Here is a 19,442-nt window from a genome sequence, read left to right on the forward strand (position 1 = left end):
GTTCAAGAAAGAAATGATTTAATTAAAAAAAAAGTTTTTTTTAATATGCCACAAATTTTACATTCTCCTATTTATATTGCTGCACATACGCTATACTGAACATTAAGAAATTTGAATTCTGCCTCACTGGTTGTCGCTATTGAAGCACAGAACGTTAATAAATTAAGTTGTTCCGGGGAGATAGTAGAAATTGCAAAATTTTATAATATATACATAAGTTACCAATGGGTATAGATGTTACTGAGGTATGTGACGCACGCAAACACCTCAGCAACATCGCGATACTCTTATAAATAATTTTCTCCGAAAGATACATAGACGGTAAGTGGCACTTGGCGACGTTTAAAAATAACGCCGCCAACTGCCGACCGTTTAAAATAATTTAAATTGTTGTGTTCGACCTATTAGGCCACGGCAGTGTTCGTTTCTTAATCTTCAATATCATTATCTATTTTACTACTGCGTATTCCCGTGTTTCCAGTCCACGGGTAAATATCGGGGCATGGTTGGCAAGTTCTCATATATCTCACTCCAGATTTATGCCACAAATTGCACACCTTCGGATTATTACATCTCTTTGGACGATCCTACAACATAAAATACATTTGTATAACAATATAAATATAAATATATCGCTTTCAATACTTACGCTGTAATTGCATTGGAAAGGTTGGAAACCATTTAATCTCGAAATCGGTGTAGGATCCCTTACCCATTGGAGAGCTTGCCAATTAGTAACCAACCAAACGTCCTTCAAAGAATTGATAGTATCCAAGAATTTAATAAATCCTTCTTTGTGGTGGTCCTTAGTAAAGTAAGCGGCGTGATAAAACAACCCGAATGGGGCACGATTCGTTGTGTAATGCCTTTGGAAGTTTTTCATTAATAATTTGACGACTCCGTCAGCGTCAGCGGGGTGACTGCAAGCATCGCCCATCGAGCATCGTCCGCCGTTTAAATCTTGCCACATCACCATGGGGACTTCCCATACTCCCGGGTATGATCTTGTGGGGCAAGGTGGGATCATGCAGTCGTGGAAAAGTTTGTAATCCAGAGTGTAAGGCCAACTGGGTGGTTTGTTTTCATAAATAGGCATGGAAGAGTCGTAGGTAAAGTTGGAGTCGTATAACATTTTGAACATTTTGTTGCCACCAACCTTTTTTTGAAGAAATATTAATATTATATATATTCATAAATGTATAAAGTAACTTACAGATAAGAAGGGGGCTCTCATTCCTCGGACATCTTCTAGTTTAACACCTCCATAAGCTGCTAAAATCTCTCTTTGTCCAGCGACTTCTTTAGTCCATTTCTTTTGGGTAAATTGTTCTCCAAAACTATGCCTATTTTAGTTCAGGATAATTAGAAAATGATCAGTTTGATAGCAAACATGATTAGTTATAATAGAAGATAAAAAAAGTATTTTTTTAGTTAGTGCAGTGCGAGTTAGTGATGAGTGCGTTTTACAAAGGATAGAGATGACTTACGAAACGGTATGTGAAGCGATTTCGTGGCCGTCAGCGTATAAGTTCTGAACCTGACTGTAATCGGTCCACTCGTGGGAAACGTAGAAGGTAGCTGCGATCGGACAACCGTTAGGATTCACCCTTCCCTTTTCGAAAAGATCGCTATAGAGTCCCTTGTTCAAATCATTAACGGAGTCGTCAAATGTCAATAGTACAATTTGCGGCACTTGATCGACAGGTATATCTCCTGGATTAGTATGCCAAGCGGAAAAATAAGAAAAAAGAAATGTTGAAATCGAAAGAATTGACGAGTTATGATTAGTTAAAAGTAGAAATCAGGAACCGGCACCTAAAGTAACAGGAAAAATAGGCCAAGTTGGGCCACTTACGACACTGTATGCGATGCTAATTCGTGGCCATCGGCATACAAGTTTTGCACCTGGCTGTAATCAGTCCATTCGTGAGAAACATAAAAAGTAGCAGCTATCGGGCATCCGTTTGGGTTGACCCGACCCTGCTCAAAGAGCTGCCTATAGAATTCTTTGTTCAAATCGTTGACTGCGTCATCAAATGTCAACAAGACTATTTGAGGCACCTGGTCCTCCGGTAAATTTCCTAATTATCAAAAATCATTATTTGTTACATTGTCCTTTATTCTTAATCTGCCAAAATTCCACTTCTGCAATTGGCTACTTCTACTACTTAAATATAAACTATTCAATACATACCGGGTATTTCTTTTCCGCCACAACTGCAATCTGGTAATAAACAAACATCTTTTCTACATTTTGCTGCTGCTTTATCTGGAACTGGTTGGGGATAAATTGTATCTGGGCGTCGAGGTGGGAATCTGTATATATCAACAAATTCTTGGGCTTTAGAAACGATAGATGTTGATGGTTTTAGAGTTGATCGACTGCGCCTAAATACACAAAAATATGTCATCCAATTAGATATATTTAAAAAAGTTTCAAACTTACGGTGGTGGTGTTCCTCTATTAACTTGTACTCCAGTATCACTAACACTGTAATGGGCAGAACCTCTACCCCTGGTGTGAGATCTAAAAGAAATTGGTTTTTAACTTCGGTTTGAAGAGAGCTGTAGTCGATTTTTAGTGCAGAGTTACTAACAAGTCAACCCCAGCTCAAACCATGCGCCATGTATCAGTAAAAAAATCACTACAGGGCAACGGAGCCGTCAAATGAGTCAACCGATAATGGTTGGTGTGTGCGATATAGGGGAAATTCGTCAGTGTCTAGTCAACATCCAGTCGTTTCGGGAGTTGCGAGATTACAGAAGCGGGCCTTTGCGGCCGTCTGGTTAAGGAAATTGGTGCAGAAGAAGTAAGTAAGATGGGCGATCATGCAATGGCGTAGTAGAGGGATAAATACCTCTGGTTCAGTTCGTTGCATTTAGCATCGGTACATTTGGTGTTCGGCCTGCGCGTTCCGCCGAGAGCTATCAACGACTTTATGGCATTATTTACCCGGGACGTTCTAGTTGGGAGGGTTGGTTTGGTCAACGAGTCCGGTTTCACGATTGGTTTTGGTTTGTAAGGTTGTGGAAGATCTGGTTCGAGTTTCGGTTGGTCCTGTCGAGTTAATAAGTCCTCTGGACTTGGAAATTCTACAGTCGGTCTAAATTTCTTTTCATTCGGTCCAACATACAAATTTGGTTCGTCGTAAGGTTGTTGATTTAAGTCAGGAAGAATTGTGGTTGTAATTGGTTTTGGAGAGGTTGTAGTCGTAGGTTGTGGTGTTGTCGTCGTAGGTTTTGGAGTTGTCGTCGTAGGTTTGGGTGTCGTCGTAGGTTTGGGTGTCGTTGTAGGTTTTGGTGTCGTTGTAGGTTTTGGTGTTGTCGTCGTAGGTTTTGGTGTTGTAGTTGTTGTGGTAGTTCTAGTTGTCGATTTGGTTGGAATCGGAACGTACCTGCTCGAAGTCGTAACATTAGGTTCAAAATATTCGTCATCGAAATTATCCTGAAAGTTTCTGTTGACGTAATTCTCAATAGAAATACCTTCGCGACTCGGGTGTTCGTAATTTTTAGTCGTACCCGCGAATTCGTTATTAATAGCAATGGGGTTTATGAATTTCCTGATTGTTTTGATGATCCTGTTTTGTCTAATTGTGCTAGTATCTACGTTATCCAAATTTTCTACGTTAAATGATGGATAAATATAGTTAGTAGTTGTTGATGTGGGTTTTGAAGTAGTACTAAATCTAGTTGTTGTTGTTAAAATAGTGGTGGTGGTAGTGGGTGGGGTGGTTGGGGAATATCTTGTTGAATACTTTGTAGAATACTTAGTAGTAGTTGAAGAAGGCGATAGAAAGACAGATTTAAGAAAGAATTTTGGTGGTGCATAAGTGGTCGGCGCAATGACCCTATTTTTTCTGTGCACTCTAACCCTAGGTCTATAAGTATAGTTCTCTATATAATTAGGGGTCGAAGCAACTGGAGTTGACTTAGACGCTTTGGTAATAAAGTGATAAGCTGGCGGCTGTGTGGTGCTGGATGAAATAAAATTTGCTAACCCTTTCCCACTAGACCCAAGCGTGCTAGTTTCGTTTGTCTCTGTATCACTGTTCTCGCTTATTGTGTCATTGTCTATGTCTGGGAGAGGATCGAAGGTTGTGGATGGTGTGAGCGGTACGGTTTGGTTTATATCCACTGTTTGTGTTGAGCTAGAATAAACGAAACAGCCTATTATTTAAATACCTTTTTTGGGTTTGCCCTTTTGTGACTGTTTAAATGAACGAAAAGCAGTTTCAGCGGTCACAAAAGGGTGAAAGTTTATAAAAGTTTTTAGAATTACATAAAGCGAAAGAACTACATAGCTAGTTTATCTAAATCAGGAGTTTTCAAATGTATTTCGAAAACCACTAATCTAGATGAAGAAACGATTAAAATCAAGGAAGCAACACGAGGGCAGAACAGAAGATACTACAAAAAGATACACGATAAGCAGAGGTAAATGTCGAGATCTGAGGAGACGCTCTTCTTCTTTGTAGTACCTTGTTGGAGTCGTGCTCTTTGGGCTAGGATTTAATCGCGGGGTCGTCGTTGTGGTGGTGGTGGTAGTAGTAGTGGTAGTTCTAGCGGTAGTTGTAGTTCTTTTCGTGGTGGCGTTCTCCTCTAAGTAATTGAGATCATAACTCTCACCCCTAGGGCTTCAAAATTATATTTACATATGTTCAGAAATCAATTTTTTAATATAATTCGCGATTTTTAATAATTCTGCTATACTTACTTTGTTGGTTGTCTACTTGTTTGTCTGTAATTGGTGTGATCGTCAACCTATTGAATTGAAACGGGCATAAAAATAATAATATAAAAAAAAGGAATTATTTAACATACGTATGCTTCGTCACTGTATTCTGAAACAGTGGGTTGTTGGTAAATATCTTGAGTTTGGTACGGATTTTGAATGTAGATGTTAGTTCTGTGCCGTTTTGATGATACATCTTCTTGAGTTGGGATTACTTGGATGGCAGGTGCCGGCGTTCCTCGGTACGTTGTTTGAGAAGATTGTCTTCCACCATTGTTGGTGTTGTAATGTTGAGGATAATCTGATAAAACTTGGTTAGAAAAGGAATGTTGTTTTTGCGATGTTTTCTTACCAACATCTCTGTAGAGTTCGACCTCATCATATATATTGTAGTAAGGATCATATTGTGTGGAGTCGTAGTGACTGGTGTTGTAGCTTTTGGCGGAGGTGATGGTGGGTGCTTTTTGCGGAACGACACTGGCCTCTTCGACTCTGCGAAAACAAACGAAAACCTGACGTTTATAGTCGTTTCATAACACGCAATCTCATTGTTTCCGACCCAGCCTGACATTTAGTGTTTATATAACGCGGGAGGTTATTAAGGTCACCCAGAGATCGTTGCCTTGCCTTCTAAACTATTCCTATAGGTGCTCCTGGGTTAGTTAGCGGCGCGTTTAATCGACTAGATAATTGTCACGAATATGTATCAGTCCGCATGCATTAAGCCACGTTACCAGTTTCATAATTGCAAGTTACTTTCACCGGCGCGATTATAATATTCAGATCGAGGCTCTCGCCACCGAGAACCTCCATTGCCATGGGAACAACAATTGCAGCTGCAAAAAATGCGTATACATATATATACAAATAAATGACGTAACGCGAATCAATTTCATGTACAATCGTGTGACCTTTTACCGCGTTTCTCAAGCGCCTCCGGAACGTGGGAACTGGAAAAATGCATGCAAAACGGCTTACTTCGCCATTAAAATTAAACTAGAAAAGATTAACCATGAGGATGTCCCCCTAAAATGGCGAAATCGGAACGAGGCTATGTACAAGTTTATACACGCAATACTAAAATAACTATTGTGTATATAACTTAATCGTGTTTCGTTGAATTTTAAGAAAAACATATTTTTTGACAAATTTGACAAATATATTTTTTGAACTAAAATTAGAACTAACACTAGAAACTTTCGGGATTTGCCGTGCGTCTTTTAAAAAAACGTTTAAGAAGACGTTTTGGTTCAGAAACAGGTTCGAACCTGTTTAGGACGCACGGTAAAACCCGAAAGTTTCTAGTTTTAGTTCAATATGTTTTTCTTACAACTCAACTCACTCTATATTATTTTCAAATCACCCAGTGCTGTGCATGTAGACCATTAAAAAAATTTTAATTTACCTGGTCCTAATAGTCATTTTGTCATAGTCGGTCATATTAGTTTGTCCATATTTCGCAGTGGTCGCGATTGTAGTTATCGGGGTATTTTGTGTTTTCTGCGTCGGAGTGGGGATGGTTGAAGAAATGGAAGATTTTTGAGGGGTATCTTTGGGGTCGTTTCTGTATTTAGAGGAGTATTTTACGTCGTTGGATTTTTTGATTGGTTTTGGAGTATCCTCGTATTCATATTCGTAGTAATATTCGTCATCTTTACCGGTTGTGGTTTTTGGAATACTTGACGTTGGTTTTTTAGTTGTTGTTTTTGGTTTTTTAGTTGTTGTGGATAAATCTTCTTCTTCTTCGTCGTAATAATAATATTCGTTGGGTAAGGTGGTGGATTTCAAGGAAGCGTGTGTTGATTTGTCTGGTTTGTTAGTTGTAGGAGAGGGAATATTCAATGGGCTTTGAAAGTTATGTAAGTATTTGTGGTAATCGATACTAGAATTATCGTTATCATCATCGTAATCGTACTCTTCGTCGGAGAAAATTGGCTTGTGGTTTGCAGGCCGCGAATCGTACGATTTCGTAATTGCTTCTGTTACTTTCGGTTTATCCTCGTGAACTAGAGAGAATTTAACGACGGTTGCGTTATTAGTGGCTGTTTCCTGACGCGGTTTAAATGTCACCGGATGCGTAACTATGTCATTGGATCGAAAGGTGTTTAGATTGTAGAATTGGAAATTGCTTTGTTGATTCGGATATGGTACCTTGTAATTAGGTATAAACGGCCTGAATTCCTCTTGGCTTTGTGTTGAAGGAAAAAAGTGTTGGTAATTGGTGTTGTAAGTTTGTTGCGGGGGAGGAGGGACCAAAAGAAAAGGAGGATTACGTCTGTTGAACGTGTTTTTGAAGCCACCATGCCAGTCATTCCGGCTAAAAAGTTCACCTTCATTATGTAAATCACGGTCGACAGTTAACCCTACAAAATTACCTTCTAATTTGTCTTTTTCGTCGCAATTTATTCTCAGTCAAGTCATTTACGTCAGTCCAACTGGATCAAGCAACGTTATTAAGTTACGAAACGTAGAAAGGAAGTTTTAATACCTCACCTATACGTGTTCAGGTTCTGTTGTTGAGTTCCGAAGGAAATCGAACTAATTTTTTCTCCCCGACCGCTGTACGACTGCAAGAGAGAGATCAGTTTACCAGTTATTGTTAAGTTTAATTAATTTTATTGCACAGTATGTGAATTATGGTTACGTAATTGTATGCTGTCTCTATTATGTAACGGATTATAAAGATTAAAAGGTGGGAAAATCTTTTTAACGGGTTTCTGCGGTTTGGCCTCTGGGAAGACGTTTCGTGATATAACCGAAATCAATTCATTCTTGTGGACTCACTTACCGGAATAGCGTTAGCCAACCCTAATCCGTCCCTATCCCTCTGTACGTCGCTGACCTTTTTCGGTTGCCCCCGATTGATTCTTTGTTGTCTATCGCTAATTTGGTCGGAGATCGGCTCGTCATCATCGTCGTCGTAATAGCGAGGTTGCTACAAGACAAAGAGAAAGTAAAATCAATGTCAATGGACGCAGGGTTTCTTTGTAGAGTATTTCGCGATAAATATGCAACTGTGTCACGTTGGCATTGAGCGCATCCACAAATTCGACACGTGTTGACGTTGCGTTAGAAAATTTACAAGAAAACTTCAAGGTCCAGTGAGAAGAAAAGTACATGTAAATGTGAAAGGAGGTTTTTATCAACCAGATCTACATTTCCAGCAGAAACCACACACAAAGGCTCAACTGAAAAAGTTCAAGATTGAATGTCGTTGCATTGATAATAAAGAAAAAAGTAATATTGTAAATATCAAGGTGAACTGATTATAAAGTTGGGTTGGGTTATAATTTTAATCCTACCTTAATAATTTCGGTGTGGTGTAAACTTTTCGGTTGTCCTCTAGATGTCACAATAGCTGCGGGTTGAGCGGGTGGTGGAGGAGGTGGAGCTGTATATCTAGTTCTAGATTCGGATGATCTGCTGGGTATGCTCGAAGAAGATACTATAGATGTCACTGAAACGTCGGAAGAACCATCGCAACCGACATTTCTCGGCCAATCACATGTTTGTAATTCGGGGCTGTACATTAATCCCCCAGTGCAGGATTCCAATACAGGCCTTCCGAAAAAGCATACATGGTACAATGTACAATCGGTCGGATGTGGGTAGTATCCGAATTCTTCCGGACAATGGAAATTCACCTCCGGTTTCGTTTCCTCGACGGGCTGCGAGTTCCTGCTGATCTTTCTTTGTGCAGACGCGAAACCTGGAAGATTAAGGGGGCACGATGAACTTTAGCCGTAACTGTCGCGAGGACGACGAGAAAAAAATATGGTCTCGCAAGGTTGCTTTACGTAATGGGTCGATCGAAATACGTTTATCCTTACCGAGAGGGACAACCTTGATATGGAACGGGAGTGGGCGTACGGTACAGGATATGCAAACAAAAAAAGCCCAAGACCTTGCCTTTTTAATTATCAATAACCACACTACCGAATGTGAAGGCACACCCAGTAGTGTTACCGTTTCGCAACCGATCATTAATTATTATTGTTTACGTAAATAAGACAACAAATCAGCATTTTTCTTTTGTTCCCACCCGTAATAATCTGAATATTTTATGTCATCGGAGATTTTATTGCTCAACACAACCTTCATTTACTATACCAGATAAAAGTAAACTTTTCCAGAAAAGGCAATCTTTTAAATCGAACTTAAAGGGTGATATTTAATGAAATATTTCGAACTTCGAAGATAATCGAGGGAGAGAAAACGGGGCTATATTTAAATTCCAATTTTTTAAACGACTTGGACCACGTCCCAGTCTCGTCTTTTCCCAATAATAGCTTTATAATTCCTTCCTAATATCCTCAATTATAATAACATCATTTTGATTAACACAAAAATTTTAAAAGTCATTAATTAATCTCCCAGAAATATGGATGGAAATTTTTTAGGAAAATGAATAAGTTAAAAAGTAATTGTGTATTAACAAAAAAAACCGGTATTAAATAGAAAGGAAAAGGGAACACGTAAACTGAACGAATACAGTTTCGCTGAAACTGGGTTGGTAGAATGGCGAGCAAACCAACCAAACCGTGTACATTATATAAGCCCTCCGCGTTTGCTGGAACGCGTATTGACAATAATAAAGAGTTACAATAGAATGTGTTGAAACGATACACGTTACCGCAAACTAAGTTGACATATGACGTCACCATAATTGCAAAGATATTGCTAGTTGTATTTGGTCGTCATATTTGTTAAATAATTCACATCCGAACGTCGTACGAGTCGGCTTGGGCCGACGAAAGTTATGCGCGATACCGACGCGGCGCGAAATGAAAGTTATTAATGAAATTGGGACAAAAACGTCTGAACCGACCGTCCTAAATTTTACTTTTACACGACTCGCTGACATTATTTCACTTCCTCTTTCTCTACCATACACCAGCTTGATTAAAAAACAATATTTATTTATAGAGTTGAGCCACTAATATAAAACAAATAAATAATAATGCTTGCTTAAGCGTAAACTTAATGTAGACGTCCGGTTTCTTTTTCTTCTTCAATAATTATTGTAATTAACAATTAAATCCGACGTGATTTTGTAACAATAATTATTGTGTGTCAACTTAAACATTTAAAAAACTTTTTATATAATTGGATTTATGCAATTAATTTGAATTTCAAAATTAATTTATTTAATTCACTTTTAAACGCAAAGATGGCACCATTAATTTGTGTTTTGTTTTCCGCCATCTTGGATTTGCAATATATGGAAATTTGCAATATCTTTTAATGTTGTTCCTAGAAAGTCGATGGTGGTGTAGCCGAAAACATAGTTTTTGGACGAGAGAAATTATAACATCTTTGAGTTAGACTTAGATAGATTTTTTCCACCATCTTGGATTTTATTAAAAATTCATTTTTTATCAAGTTTTGCCATAAAATTATTATTGAGCGCATTTCTTTCCTCTAGGGCTTACCATAACAGGGCTAAGTTATCAATTCGCAAGATAACTGTCAATCATCCAAGCAAAGCTGGAAATGGCAAATTCCCCAAGGCTCTTAAATTCCTTAATGTGACACCTTTCCTTTCATTTACGATATAAAAGACTTCTCCAGGTTCGCTTTGTTTCAATATGAAGGTCGATTTTATTTTTTTATTGGAAATTGTTCAATCTTTTAATGTTATTCCTTGAAAGTCGATGGTGGTGCAGCCGAAAACATAGTTTTTGGACGAGAGACATTATGACATCTTTGAGATAGACTTTTTCCACCATCTTGGATTTTATCAAAAATTAATTTTTTATCAAGTTTTGCCATAAAATTATTATTGAGCGCATTTCTTTCCTCTAGGGCTTACCATAACAGGGCTAAGTTATCAATTCGCAAGATAAACTGTCAATCATCCAAGCAAAGCTGGAAATGGCAAATTCCCCAAGGCTCTTAAATTCCTTAATGTGATCCTTTTATTTACTTTTTCGCTTTCATTTACCATATAAAAGACTTCTCCAGGTTCGCTTTGTTTCAATATGAAGGTCGATTTTATTTTTTTATTGGAAATTGTTCAATCTTTTAATGTTATTCCTGGAAAGTCGATGGTGGTGCAGCCGAAAACATAGTTTTTGGACGAGAGACATTATGACATCTTTGAGATAGACTTTTTCCACCATCTTGGATTTTATCAAAAATTAATTTTTTATCAAGTTTTGCCATAAAATTATTATTGAGCGCATTTCTTTCCTCTAGGGCTTACCATAACAGGGCTAAGTTATCAATTTGTCAATCATCCAAGCAAAGCTGGAAATGGCAAATTCCCCAAGGCTCTTAAATTCCTTAATGTGATCCTTTTATTTACTTTTTCGCTTTCATTTACAATTAAAAGACTTCTCCAGGTTCGCTTTGTTTCGATATGAAGGTCGATTTTATTTTTTTATTGGAAATTGTTCAATCTTTTAATGTTATTCCTGGAAAGTCGATGGTGGTGCAGCCGAAAACATAGTTTTTGGACGAGAGACATTATGACATCTTTGAGATAGACTTTTTCCACCATCTTGGAGTTTATCAAAAATTCATTTTTTTTCAAGTTTTGCCATAAAATTATTATTGAGCGGATTTCTTTCCTCTAGGGCTTACCATAACAGGGCTAAGTTATCAATTTGTCAATCATCCAAGCAAAGCTGGAAATGGCAAATTCCCCAAGGCTCTTAAATTCCTTAATGTGATCCTTTTATTTACTTTTTCGCTTTCATTTACAATTAAAAGACTTCTCCAGGTTCGCTTTGTTTCAATATGAAGGTCGATTTTATTTTTTTATTGGAAATTGTTCAATTTTTTAATGTTATTCCTGGAAAGTCGATGGTGGTGCAGCCGAAAACATAGTTTTTTGACGAGAGACATTATGACATCTTTGAGATAGACTTTTTCCACCATCTTGGAGTTTATCAAAAATTCATTTTTTTTCAAGTTTTGCCATAAAATTATTATTGAGCGGATTTCTTTCCTCTAGGGCTTACCATAACAGGGCTAAGTTATCAATTTGTCAATCATCCAAGCAAAGCTGGAAATGGCAAATTCCCCAAGGCTCTTAAATTCCTTAATGTGATCCTTTTATTTACTTTTTCGCTTTCATTTACCATATAAAAAACTTCTCCAGGTTCACTTTGTTTCAATATGAAGGTCGATTTTATTTTTTTATTGGAAATTGTTCAATCTTTTAATGTTATTCCTGGCAAGTCGATGGTGGTGCAGCCGAAAATATAGTTTTTGGACGAGAGACTTTATGACATCTTTGAGATAGACTTAGATATCGCCTAATCATTATAAAATCCATAACTGGAATGTTTCATGGTAATCACTTTCTTCTGGTCAAGGTTCAACATTCTGTCTTTATCGATGGTGAGGTGTTGGACCAAGTTGGAGAACAACCTCTGGGGTCCATCCCACTGAAAGTTTTTTTGTTAGTTCTATTTGATACTTCACCACCTTGTTGCCCCAAAAAAGTCTCTTTATTTAATGTTATTATTATGAAACATTGTTATATAATTTTATATTATTTTTATAAAATCCTTGTGAAGCAGTTCAATTACAAAGTTTATTGCAAGAATTTGTGTCAAGCCTTTCAATTATTTGTGCAACTTTGAAACAAAGGAATGTTTTATACAGGGAACCGTGTAATTAGATCGAAAATAATTATGATCAAAGTTTTTTATGGTGTAAATTTGTCTTTGTAGAATATATTCATGAATAAACCCAAAAGGGAATGTTTTTAATGGAAAAAAATTGGTAGTGGATAACGAAGGGATCGGTTGGAGCAAATAAACGTTGAAAAGCGTGGAACAAACGGGTACCTGGGGATAATCGAAGGTGGAGAAAAAATTGTTTTCCACGTGCATCGAGCTTTCGAGTGATCAGTTTGATTATAAAACGCGCGAGGTCAATTTATAATCACGGGTGTGGTCGCGTGGTGACCTTACTATCTCCGATTTATCCTCTCTCTCTTTCGCCGGCGAACTTTGAAAAGGCCGCAGGCGGAGCGCAAGACAAATCCGTATTTGGAGATTTTCCTTTGTCCTAATTTACCGAGGGAGATTGAATAAACCGGCTAAATACACTCGGGGGGCAGAATTGAAACTTAAACTGCTTCAGAAAAGTATTTTTGAGAAATTTTTGTAGAACCAAAAAGCAACAATCTTGGAATCCTAAGTGGTAATCTTGAGATTCCTCCATTCACACTTGTTGTCTTGCCATGTAAGTACTGGTGGGGTTATAAACAAAGGCACAAAAACATTAGATTCCGAGGCGTTTTCACCGCGTGATCTTGATAAAAAGACAGGTTAAGTTATGATAAGTATTATAGCGTGTGCTTTACACCTATCCAATCCTACACGACACCGTAAGCAGACGATATTAGATAGAATCGTGGGTGCTTGGGGACGTACCATAATAAATACACCACCATCTTGCAAACGCAGATTTTCAACCGATAATAACCCCACGGTTGTTTAAAAAAAATAAAACAAACCAACGTTATAAATCGTTTCTCGGTGACATATCATTTTTCATTTACGTTAATTAAATTTAATATTAATCTCACTATTTTCGGTCCTTTAATCATCTTCAGGAATGTTGAGATAATAAAAATGAATTTAATAAAAATGAGTTCGATAAAAAGGTTACAAAATATGAAGGTAACTTTGAGATTACGTTAGATAAAAATGTTGCAATCGGTAAAATAATACAATTAGCGGCGTAAAAAATGGGTTAATAAACTCGATGCGAGTCGCGAGTTTGAGGTGAAGTCGAGTTTGCTTTGGTTCGCGCGGGCCCCCTTCTTGGACAAGGAGTTTTGTATAACAGTGAAAGTGAGTTCGTGGAGCGCCGTTACGCGTATTATACACTTTGCCTGCGACCTTGTGCACTGAAAGTGCACGATCCGGCATCCGGATCGGTCCGCAGGAAGGCACAGGGCCTTACGACTGTTTATTTTTTTCTTTTCTCGTCCCATTAAGCCTATTTAGAACAGCGGTGCGTTGGCATTTACGGCCGCCGCCTACTGCCTGACCCTCGTCTCTTTACGTTCACTTTCCAAGACAAAAGGAATTTCTAAATCGCCGTCTCTTTGTTCCTTCTTTTTCTAAGTGGCCTCGGCGACGACCAAACTTTATTTATATAATTTCCACTTTTCGCGACATCAATTAACATAATGTCTCCATAAACGACTTTTTTACACATCTTTTTTGTGGGTTATGTAATCGGTTTTTCACTCCGGAGATAACCATATTTGACATTTTGAGCGATTTTTTTTTCACTTTCACACATAAATTACAAAATAAAATAATTAACCATATAAATTTCTTAAAATACTTTTAGTTCATTCTGATGTCATTTAATTGTAAAGGTTATGAACTGTAAGATGTCTATGTGTACGATGATACTTTGGTGTGAAAGTAGTTGCAAAAGGTTAAAGCAGTTAGGTCAGAGATTAAACCGTTATATAAGATTCATAATAAAAAGTATTCATAAAGTTGTTATTTACATGTTCACGGTTTCGTGAACGTTATAGACTCGTTGGTAGACATTGAGATATATACCTATTTGTTTAATTAAGGGTGTTAAGCAATACTTGACGTATATGGAGTACGACTTTTTTCAACACAGGAAGTGGAGAAGTTTCACTCGTGAAGTAATTGATTTTGGACTGAACGGGCGAAGTATTCAGCGAATGCTGAAGACATTTAACGAAAGATTACGTAATGTAAACGGCTCCATAAACAATTCAAGATAATTACTTCAAATCTTGCAATTATTCGCCTCGTTCCGATGAGGTGTGGTCATCTTGGAACCTTGATGGTTTCTGAAGAAATGATAATAGTGGTAACCTATGAACCCGGGCTGACATTTGCATATACATTTCTGTTATTACCTAACTGACTTAACATTAAAAACAACGGCCAGATTGAAAACGGTTGAGGTGAAGGTTCTCGTTGAATGTTTATTTATTTCTTTTTCTCTCACAATTATACCTACATATAAACAACCAAGGCCTTTTTGTAAAAGGTACCTATATATCATGGGAAAATGGACAAAAAATAGTAATAATTAAAAAAATGAAGATGATGGGAGACAAATTATTATCCACAACTGTTTACTAGCCATTCATTATTCTATAGCAAAAAGATGAGACTTCCATCGCATCCGAGGCAAAGGAATTGTAAATAACTATTTTTCTACCAGACCAAACTACAAGTACCACACAGGCAATTTTAATGTTAGTCTGTCGAGCTTTCAAAGTAAAGCTATATTTCTCGTGGCCCTCACGTAAATAAATAATAACTAGTGACGTTTGCAAGAATTGCGATATATCCCAGGCCTTGCCAGCCTTTTGTTGGGCCGCTATCCCTTATTTGGCCCGCAGATACCTGGCGATATCACCGTTTACAACAACTCAAATAAACCATAATTTGTTTGCTTGTGTTTTCTCTTTAGCTCTTTATTAAGTTATGGACTTGCGTGCGCTCGCAGACCCTCATATATTCACCTTCTCATCTTTACACACTTATATACCACTTTGTACAGCAGCCTTACTAAATTAAACTCTGTAGATTATATTACAAACTGAATTCACTTTAATCAACTATAAATAAATCTACTATATATATATTTTTTTGAATAAAAAAAGTTGTTAATTTATAATTGAAATGTGGTTCACTCTGGGAATACCAAATTCGTGTAATGTCGTAACGTTTGTTAAAGTTACGTAAAAAGTTAGTATTTTTGTGTAACTGCGATTCGCGTGGGAGTAACAGTAGTCGAAAACATATAATCTATTACTTTCGCCTTTTACTTTCACCCCGAGTGGCTGCTTGATATGCGTTTAACGGAGGCGCTCGCCGTGCAGTTTAATACGGTTACCCAGTTCGGGTAAGTTGAAAAATGCACGGCTTTTCGGATCCCCTTATAAATCACGCCCCACGTTGCCACACCGAGCGACGTGGAAACGCGTTGTTTCGCGTTTTGCAAAATGGCAAAAGTTCAAACGGGCGTCGAGAGAGAAGTCTCTTGCGAAACTTGCGACGGCACTCGCCTTTTATTAATAAAGACCAAGTTTATTACAATACTTTACCTAATCGAAAGGCTATGACTAAACTATTGCCATCATCGCTCGATTGTTTTAAACAATTTTTTTTCCCTATTTACGGCTACTTTAAGAACTAGTTTTGAAATTCCAACGTAATTAGTATTTCGCAAATTCTAACTAACGTTACTCGTAACTAATTTATAATATAATACGGCAATAAGATACGTAATACGATACATAAATCCAATCTAAAATTGTCTATACATTAATATATATCCCAGTTACGCAACTTTACTTAAACAAAAAAATTCAAACCTGTACAAATTCACAAACCGAAATCGCTTAAGAATACGATTTCAATCCAAAACAGCCGTTTGTTTAAGTAATGCTGAGTTAAATGACCTTTCATTTATTTTCGTTAGCACCGAGAACGCTACCGCCGAGTCTGAACGAAACGTCAACAAACACTTAAACACAACGAATTATTGACCTAGAACAAACAACCACCTTGTTTAATTTAACGTCCAATTTTGTCGTTTTCCGTACTAATACCAGTTAATTTCTGGAAATAATTGCTAATTTGAATATTTTACTTCTTTTACTATTATTACGTTTCAAATAAATCAACACAAATTGTAGACTATTTAGATTTTGAATAAAGTATGCAGACTTTATATGGATTCTGTAGGCTCTATGTCAAAATATAAATACAGCATGCGGACTCCACATGATGTATGCATACTCTACACCAATTTTACATGGATTATTCAGACTATATTGAATCTACATTAATTATGGAAAAAATTACTAGAACATGAATAGAGTGTCCAGACATTACATGGATTCTGTAGGCTCTATGTAAATATATGAATACAGCATGCAGAATCTATATCATGTATGCATTCTCAACCTCAATCAAAGTTTTTTATGGATGTTTTGAGTGTGTGACTTCATAAAGATAACTCTATCTAGAGTACGAATAAAATATGCAGACATTCGATGGATTCTGTAGGCTCTATATGAAAATATGAATACAGTATATGGACTCCATATGATGTCTGCATGCTCCACATTACTTATGCAAGCTCTACAAGTATGTTAATTCTATATTTACGATTATACATAGAATAGAGTTTGCAGACATTAGATGGAATCTGTAAGCTCTATATAAAAATATGAGTAAAGCATTCAGATTCTATATGATGTATGCATCCTCTACATCGATTATGTAACTTTTTATGGAGTACGCAGATCCTAGTTGGAGTATGCGAACATTAGATGGAGTTTGCAGACTTTATGTGAAATTTGAATAACGTATGCGAACTCTGTATGATGTAAGCAAATACTAAATGGACTCTACTTGGATTATGAAGAGGTTCTATGTGTAAGTATGAATCGATTATAAAGTAAGTACATAAACAGTTATAGTTGTAACTATAAATAAGGTGATTGTTTCAAAGTCTTGACCTTTAACTCCTCTTTAAGTATGTAGCTGGCGGGGTTTTAGTTGTTTTTTTAAACAATTACTACGTTGACCGTAAAATCTAACGAAATAACCGGAGAGGAAGTAATTATGTGTGTGCGATTGGTATCGTTGATGTTATCAACGATCGAACGTGTAGAACAATCGTATATTCGGCGAGAGGAACAATAAGAATGGGCTGGCGCGATTTTTTTTTCAAAGTAAAACGCGCACGCACGATGAGGTGAGATACTAGCGATTCTTCGACGTATGGCAAGGTCTAGAGCGTCGAGCGAGAGTTTGTCCTACTTCTTGGTTATACAAATTACTTTTGTACAGGTGAATCGCTTATGGACATCTGCTTCTATTTTCTTCTCGCTCTATACCTTATTGGTTATTACAGTAAGAGTGTTTTTCGCACACTGTGGGTCTAATTAGTATCTAGAATGGATTGCGTAAGATGTTGGTCTATTATGTTAAGAACATTCCACAAATTCGTTAATTGATTAGGAATTTATAAAAACCAAAAAAAAATTTAATTTGTAATTTAAATTTGTTTTATTTTTTACACTATAAACCTGCGGATTTGAATAAAATATGCTTATTAATACGTCCTTTAACAATCTCGAAGTGAAAATTGATTTCAACATATTACCGGACGTTTAATGAGTTAATTTGGGTTAGCTGCTTTGTTTTTTTCATTACGGTTCAATTAATTAGAATTACAAGGTTTCAAATAAATATATTTCTTCAAGTTATATAATTTATTTTATGATATCACCAAAAATGGGATTAAATGAGATTATTGTACATGTAGTAAACGGGGTAATTGTAAGTAAAGTAAACGTTTTATTAGAAAACCTGTTAGGTGTTTGTGACGGTCATAAATTTCGTCTCTTTTAGCAATTTCACTTTCGTCGCGAACGTCGACAGTCTGTTACAGTTTCGTAGCGCTAGGGAAGCGTTATACAACTGAAATTAATGGTAACGCCGTTTTTTATCAATCTATTTGCGAGGAGAAAGCTAAGTAAAGGCAAAATTCTCGAAGGTCAACGGGCCAATTAAATCTGTATCGGTCGAGTTTTTAAAAAAATTTCGAAAAATCGTACGCGTACGCGTGCACATGTATAATGAGCCATTGTGAAACGATTTCATTGATGTCGTAAGCTGATTTCGTGCGGAAAAAAAACCACCCGTAACAACGCTATTGTTTATTTTGTTTATTTTCAAAATATTACCAAAAAATCTTTTTTTTTTGGTATACATGTGCACAACACAATTATTAATTATACACATATACCCGAATTAGGGTTTCTTTTTTAATTGTACTCACCGATTAGGGTTAATATCAGTATGGTTACGGTGTTTTTGTACACCATGGCTGTTGCTTTCTTCGAACAGGCACCGATTTTTTTAATTTTAAAACACTGTCACATGCAGGAGCTAGAAACACATAGCCATACGTGCGGCGGGCAGATTTTCTCCTCTGATGTGATTACGGTGTGCACGTTACTAGTGAAATCGCAAATGTCGTGCCACTGACTGGACCGTTCTTGGTAGTAAAGTCCCTCTTAAGTGAAATGCCTTAGTGGGGACACTACAGCACAAGAGAAAACTATGGGTCCCCACTTAGAGACACTATTTTCCGCTCGCCTCTTGCGCCGCATTCACTTCTACATACGGCCTCGTCCGGATATATGCCTACGGCCACCCTGTATATTATTTATAATTAATTGTAACATTTAATTTTTTTTAATTAATTAATTTATTTATAAATTACTATATATATATACTATTCGGGTTGGGTTGACCCGACCCAACCTAACCTGACTTTTATATATATATATATATATATATATATGTTGAACAAAATTAGAACTAACACTAGAAACTGTCTTTTAAGAAAAGGTTTGACGTTTCGGATGCCATTTTGCAACCTTCTTCACTTCAAACCAGTTTGAAGAAGGTTGCAACATGGCGTCCGAAACGTCAAACCTTTTCTTAAAAGACGCACGGCAAAACCCGAAAATTTTTAGTGTTAGTTCTAGTTTTAGTTCTAATTTTAGTTCAATTAACACCGGCCGTGAAAGCCTTCGTACTTATATATGTATGTTATATATATATATATTTATAAAACAGTCAGGTATATATATATATATATTTTTTTTTGTAACATTTAATTTTTTTTTAATTAATTAATTTATTCATAAATTACTATA

General features: G+C 36.7%; 1 protein-coding gene across 8 annotated transcripts; it reads right to left on the bottom strand.

The window, feature by feature from the left end:
• Positions 1–17: 17 nt before the first annotated feature.
• On the bottom strand, positions 18–18,886 carry LOC111425272 (Chitin deacetylase-like 5). 8 transcript variants are annotated; one of them, XM_071198724.1, is made up of 16 exons: positions 18,557–18,886; positions 8,035–8,441; positions 7,521–7,667; positions 7,226–7,299; positions 5,085–5,224; positions 4,822–5,033; positions 4,715–4,761; positions 4,479–4,634; positions 3,313–4,148; positions 2,859–3,258; positions 2,447–2,527; positions 2,195–2,388; positions 1,488–1,713; positions 1,214–1,343; positions 650–1,156; positions 18–587 (listed from the first exon to the last, which is right to left on the bottom strand). In XM_071198724.1, the coding sequence occupies exons 1-16, from the start codon at positions 18,600–18,602 to the stop codon at positions 429–431; spliced, it is 3,762 nt and encodes a 1,253-aa protein (XP_071054825.1). In that variant the 5' UTR covers positions 18,603–18,886; the 3' UTR covers positions 18–428. The 8 variants fall into 8 exon arrangements, with proteins under 8 accessions (XP_071054825.1, XP_071054823.1, XP_071054822.1 ...); XM_071198722.1 differs by having other exon boundaries at positions 2,859–3,276; XM_071198721.1 differs by having other exon boundaries at positions 3,295–4,148.
• Between the last annotated feature and the right edge of the window lie 556 nt (positions 18,887–19,442).

The sequence above is a fragment of the Onthophagus taurus genome, chromosome 8 (genome assembly GCF_036711975.1).
Source record: "Onthophagus taurus isolate NC chromosome 8, IU_Otau_3.0, whole genome shotgun sequence".
Taxonomy (NCBI): Eukaryota; Metazoa; Arthropoda; class Insecta; order Coleoptera; family Scarabaeidae; genus Onthophagus; species Onthophagus taurus.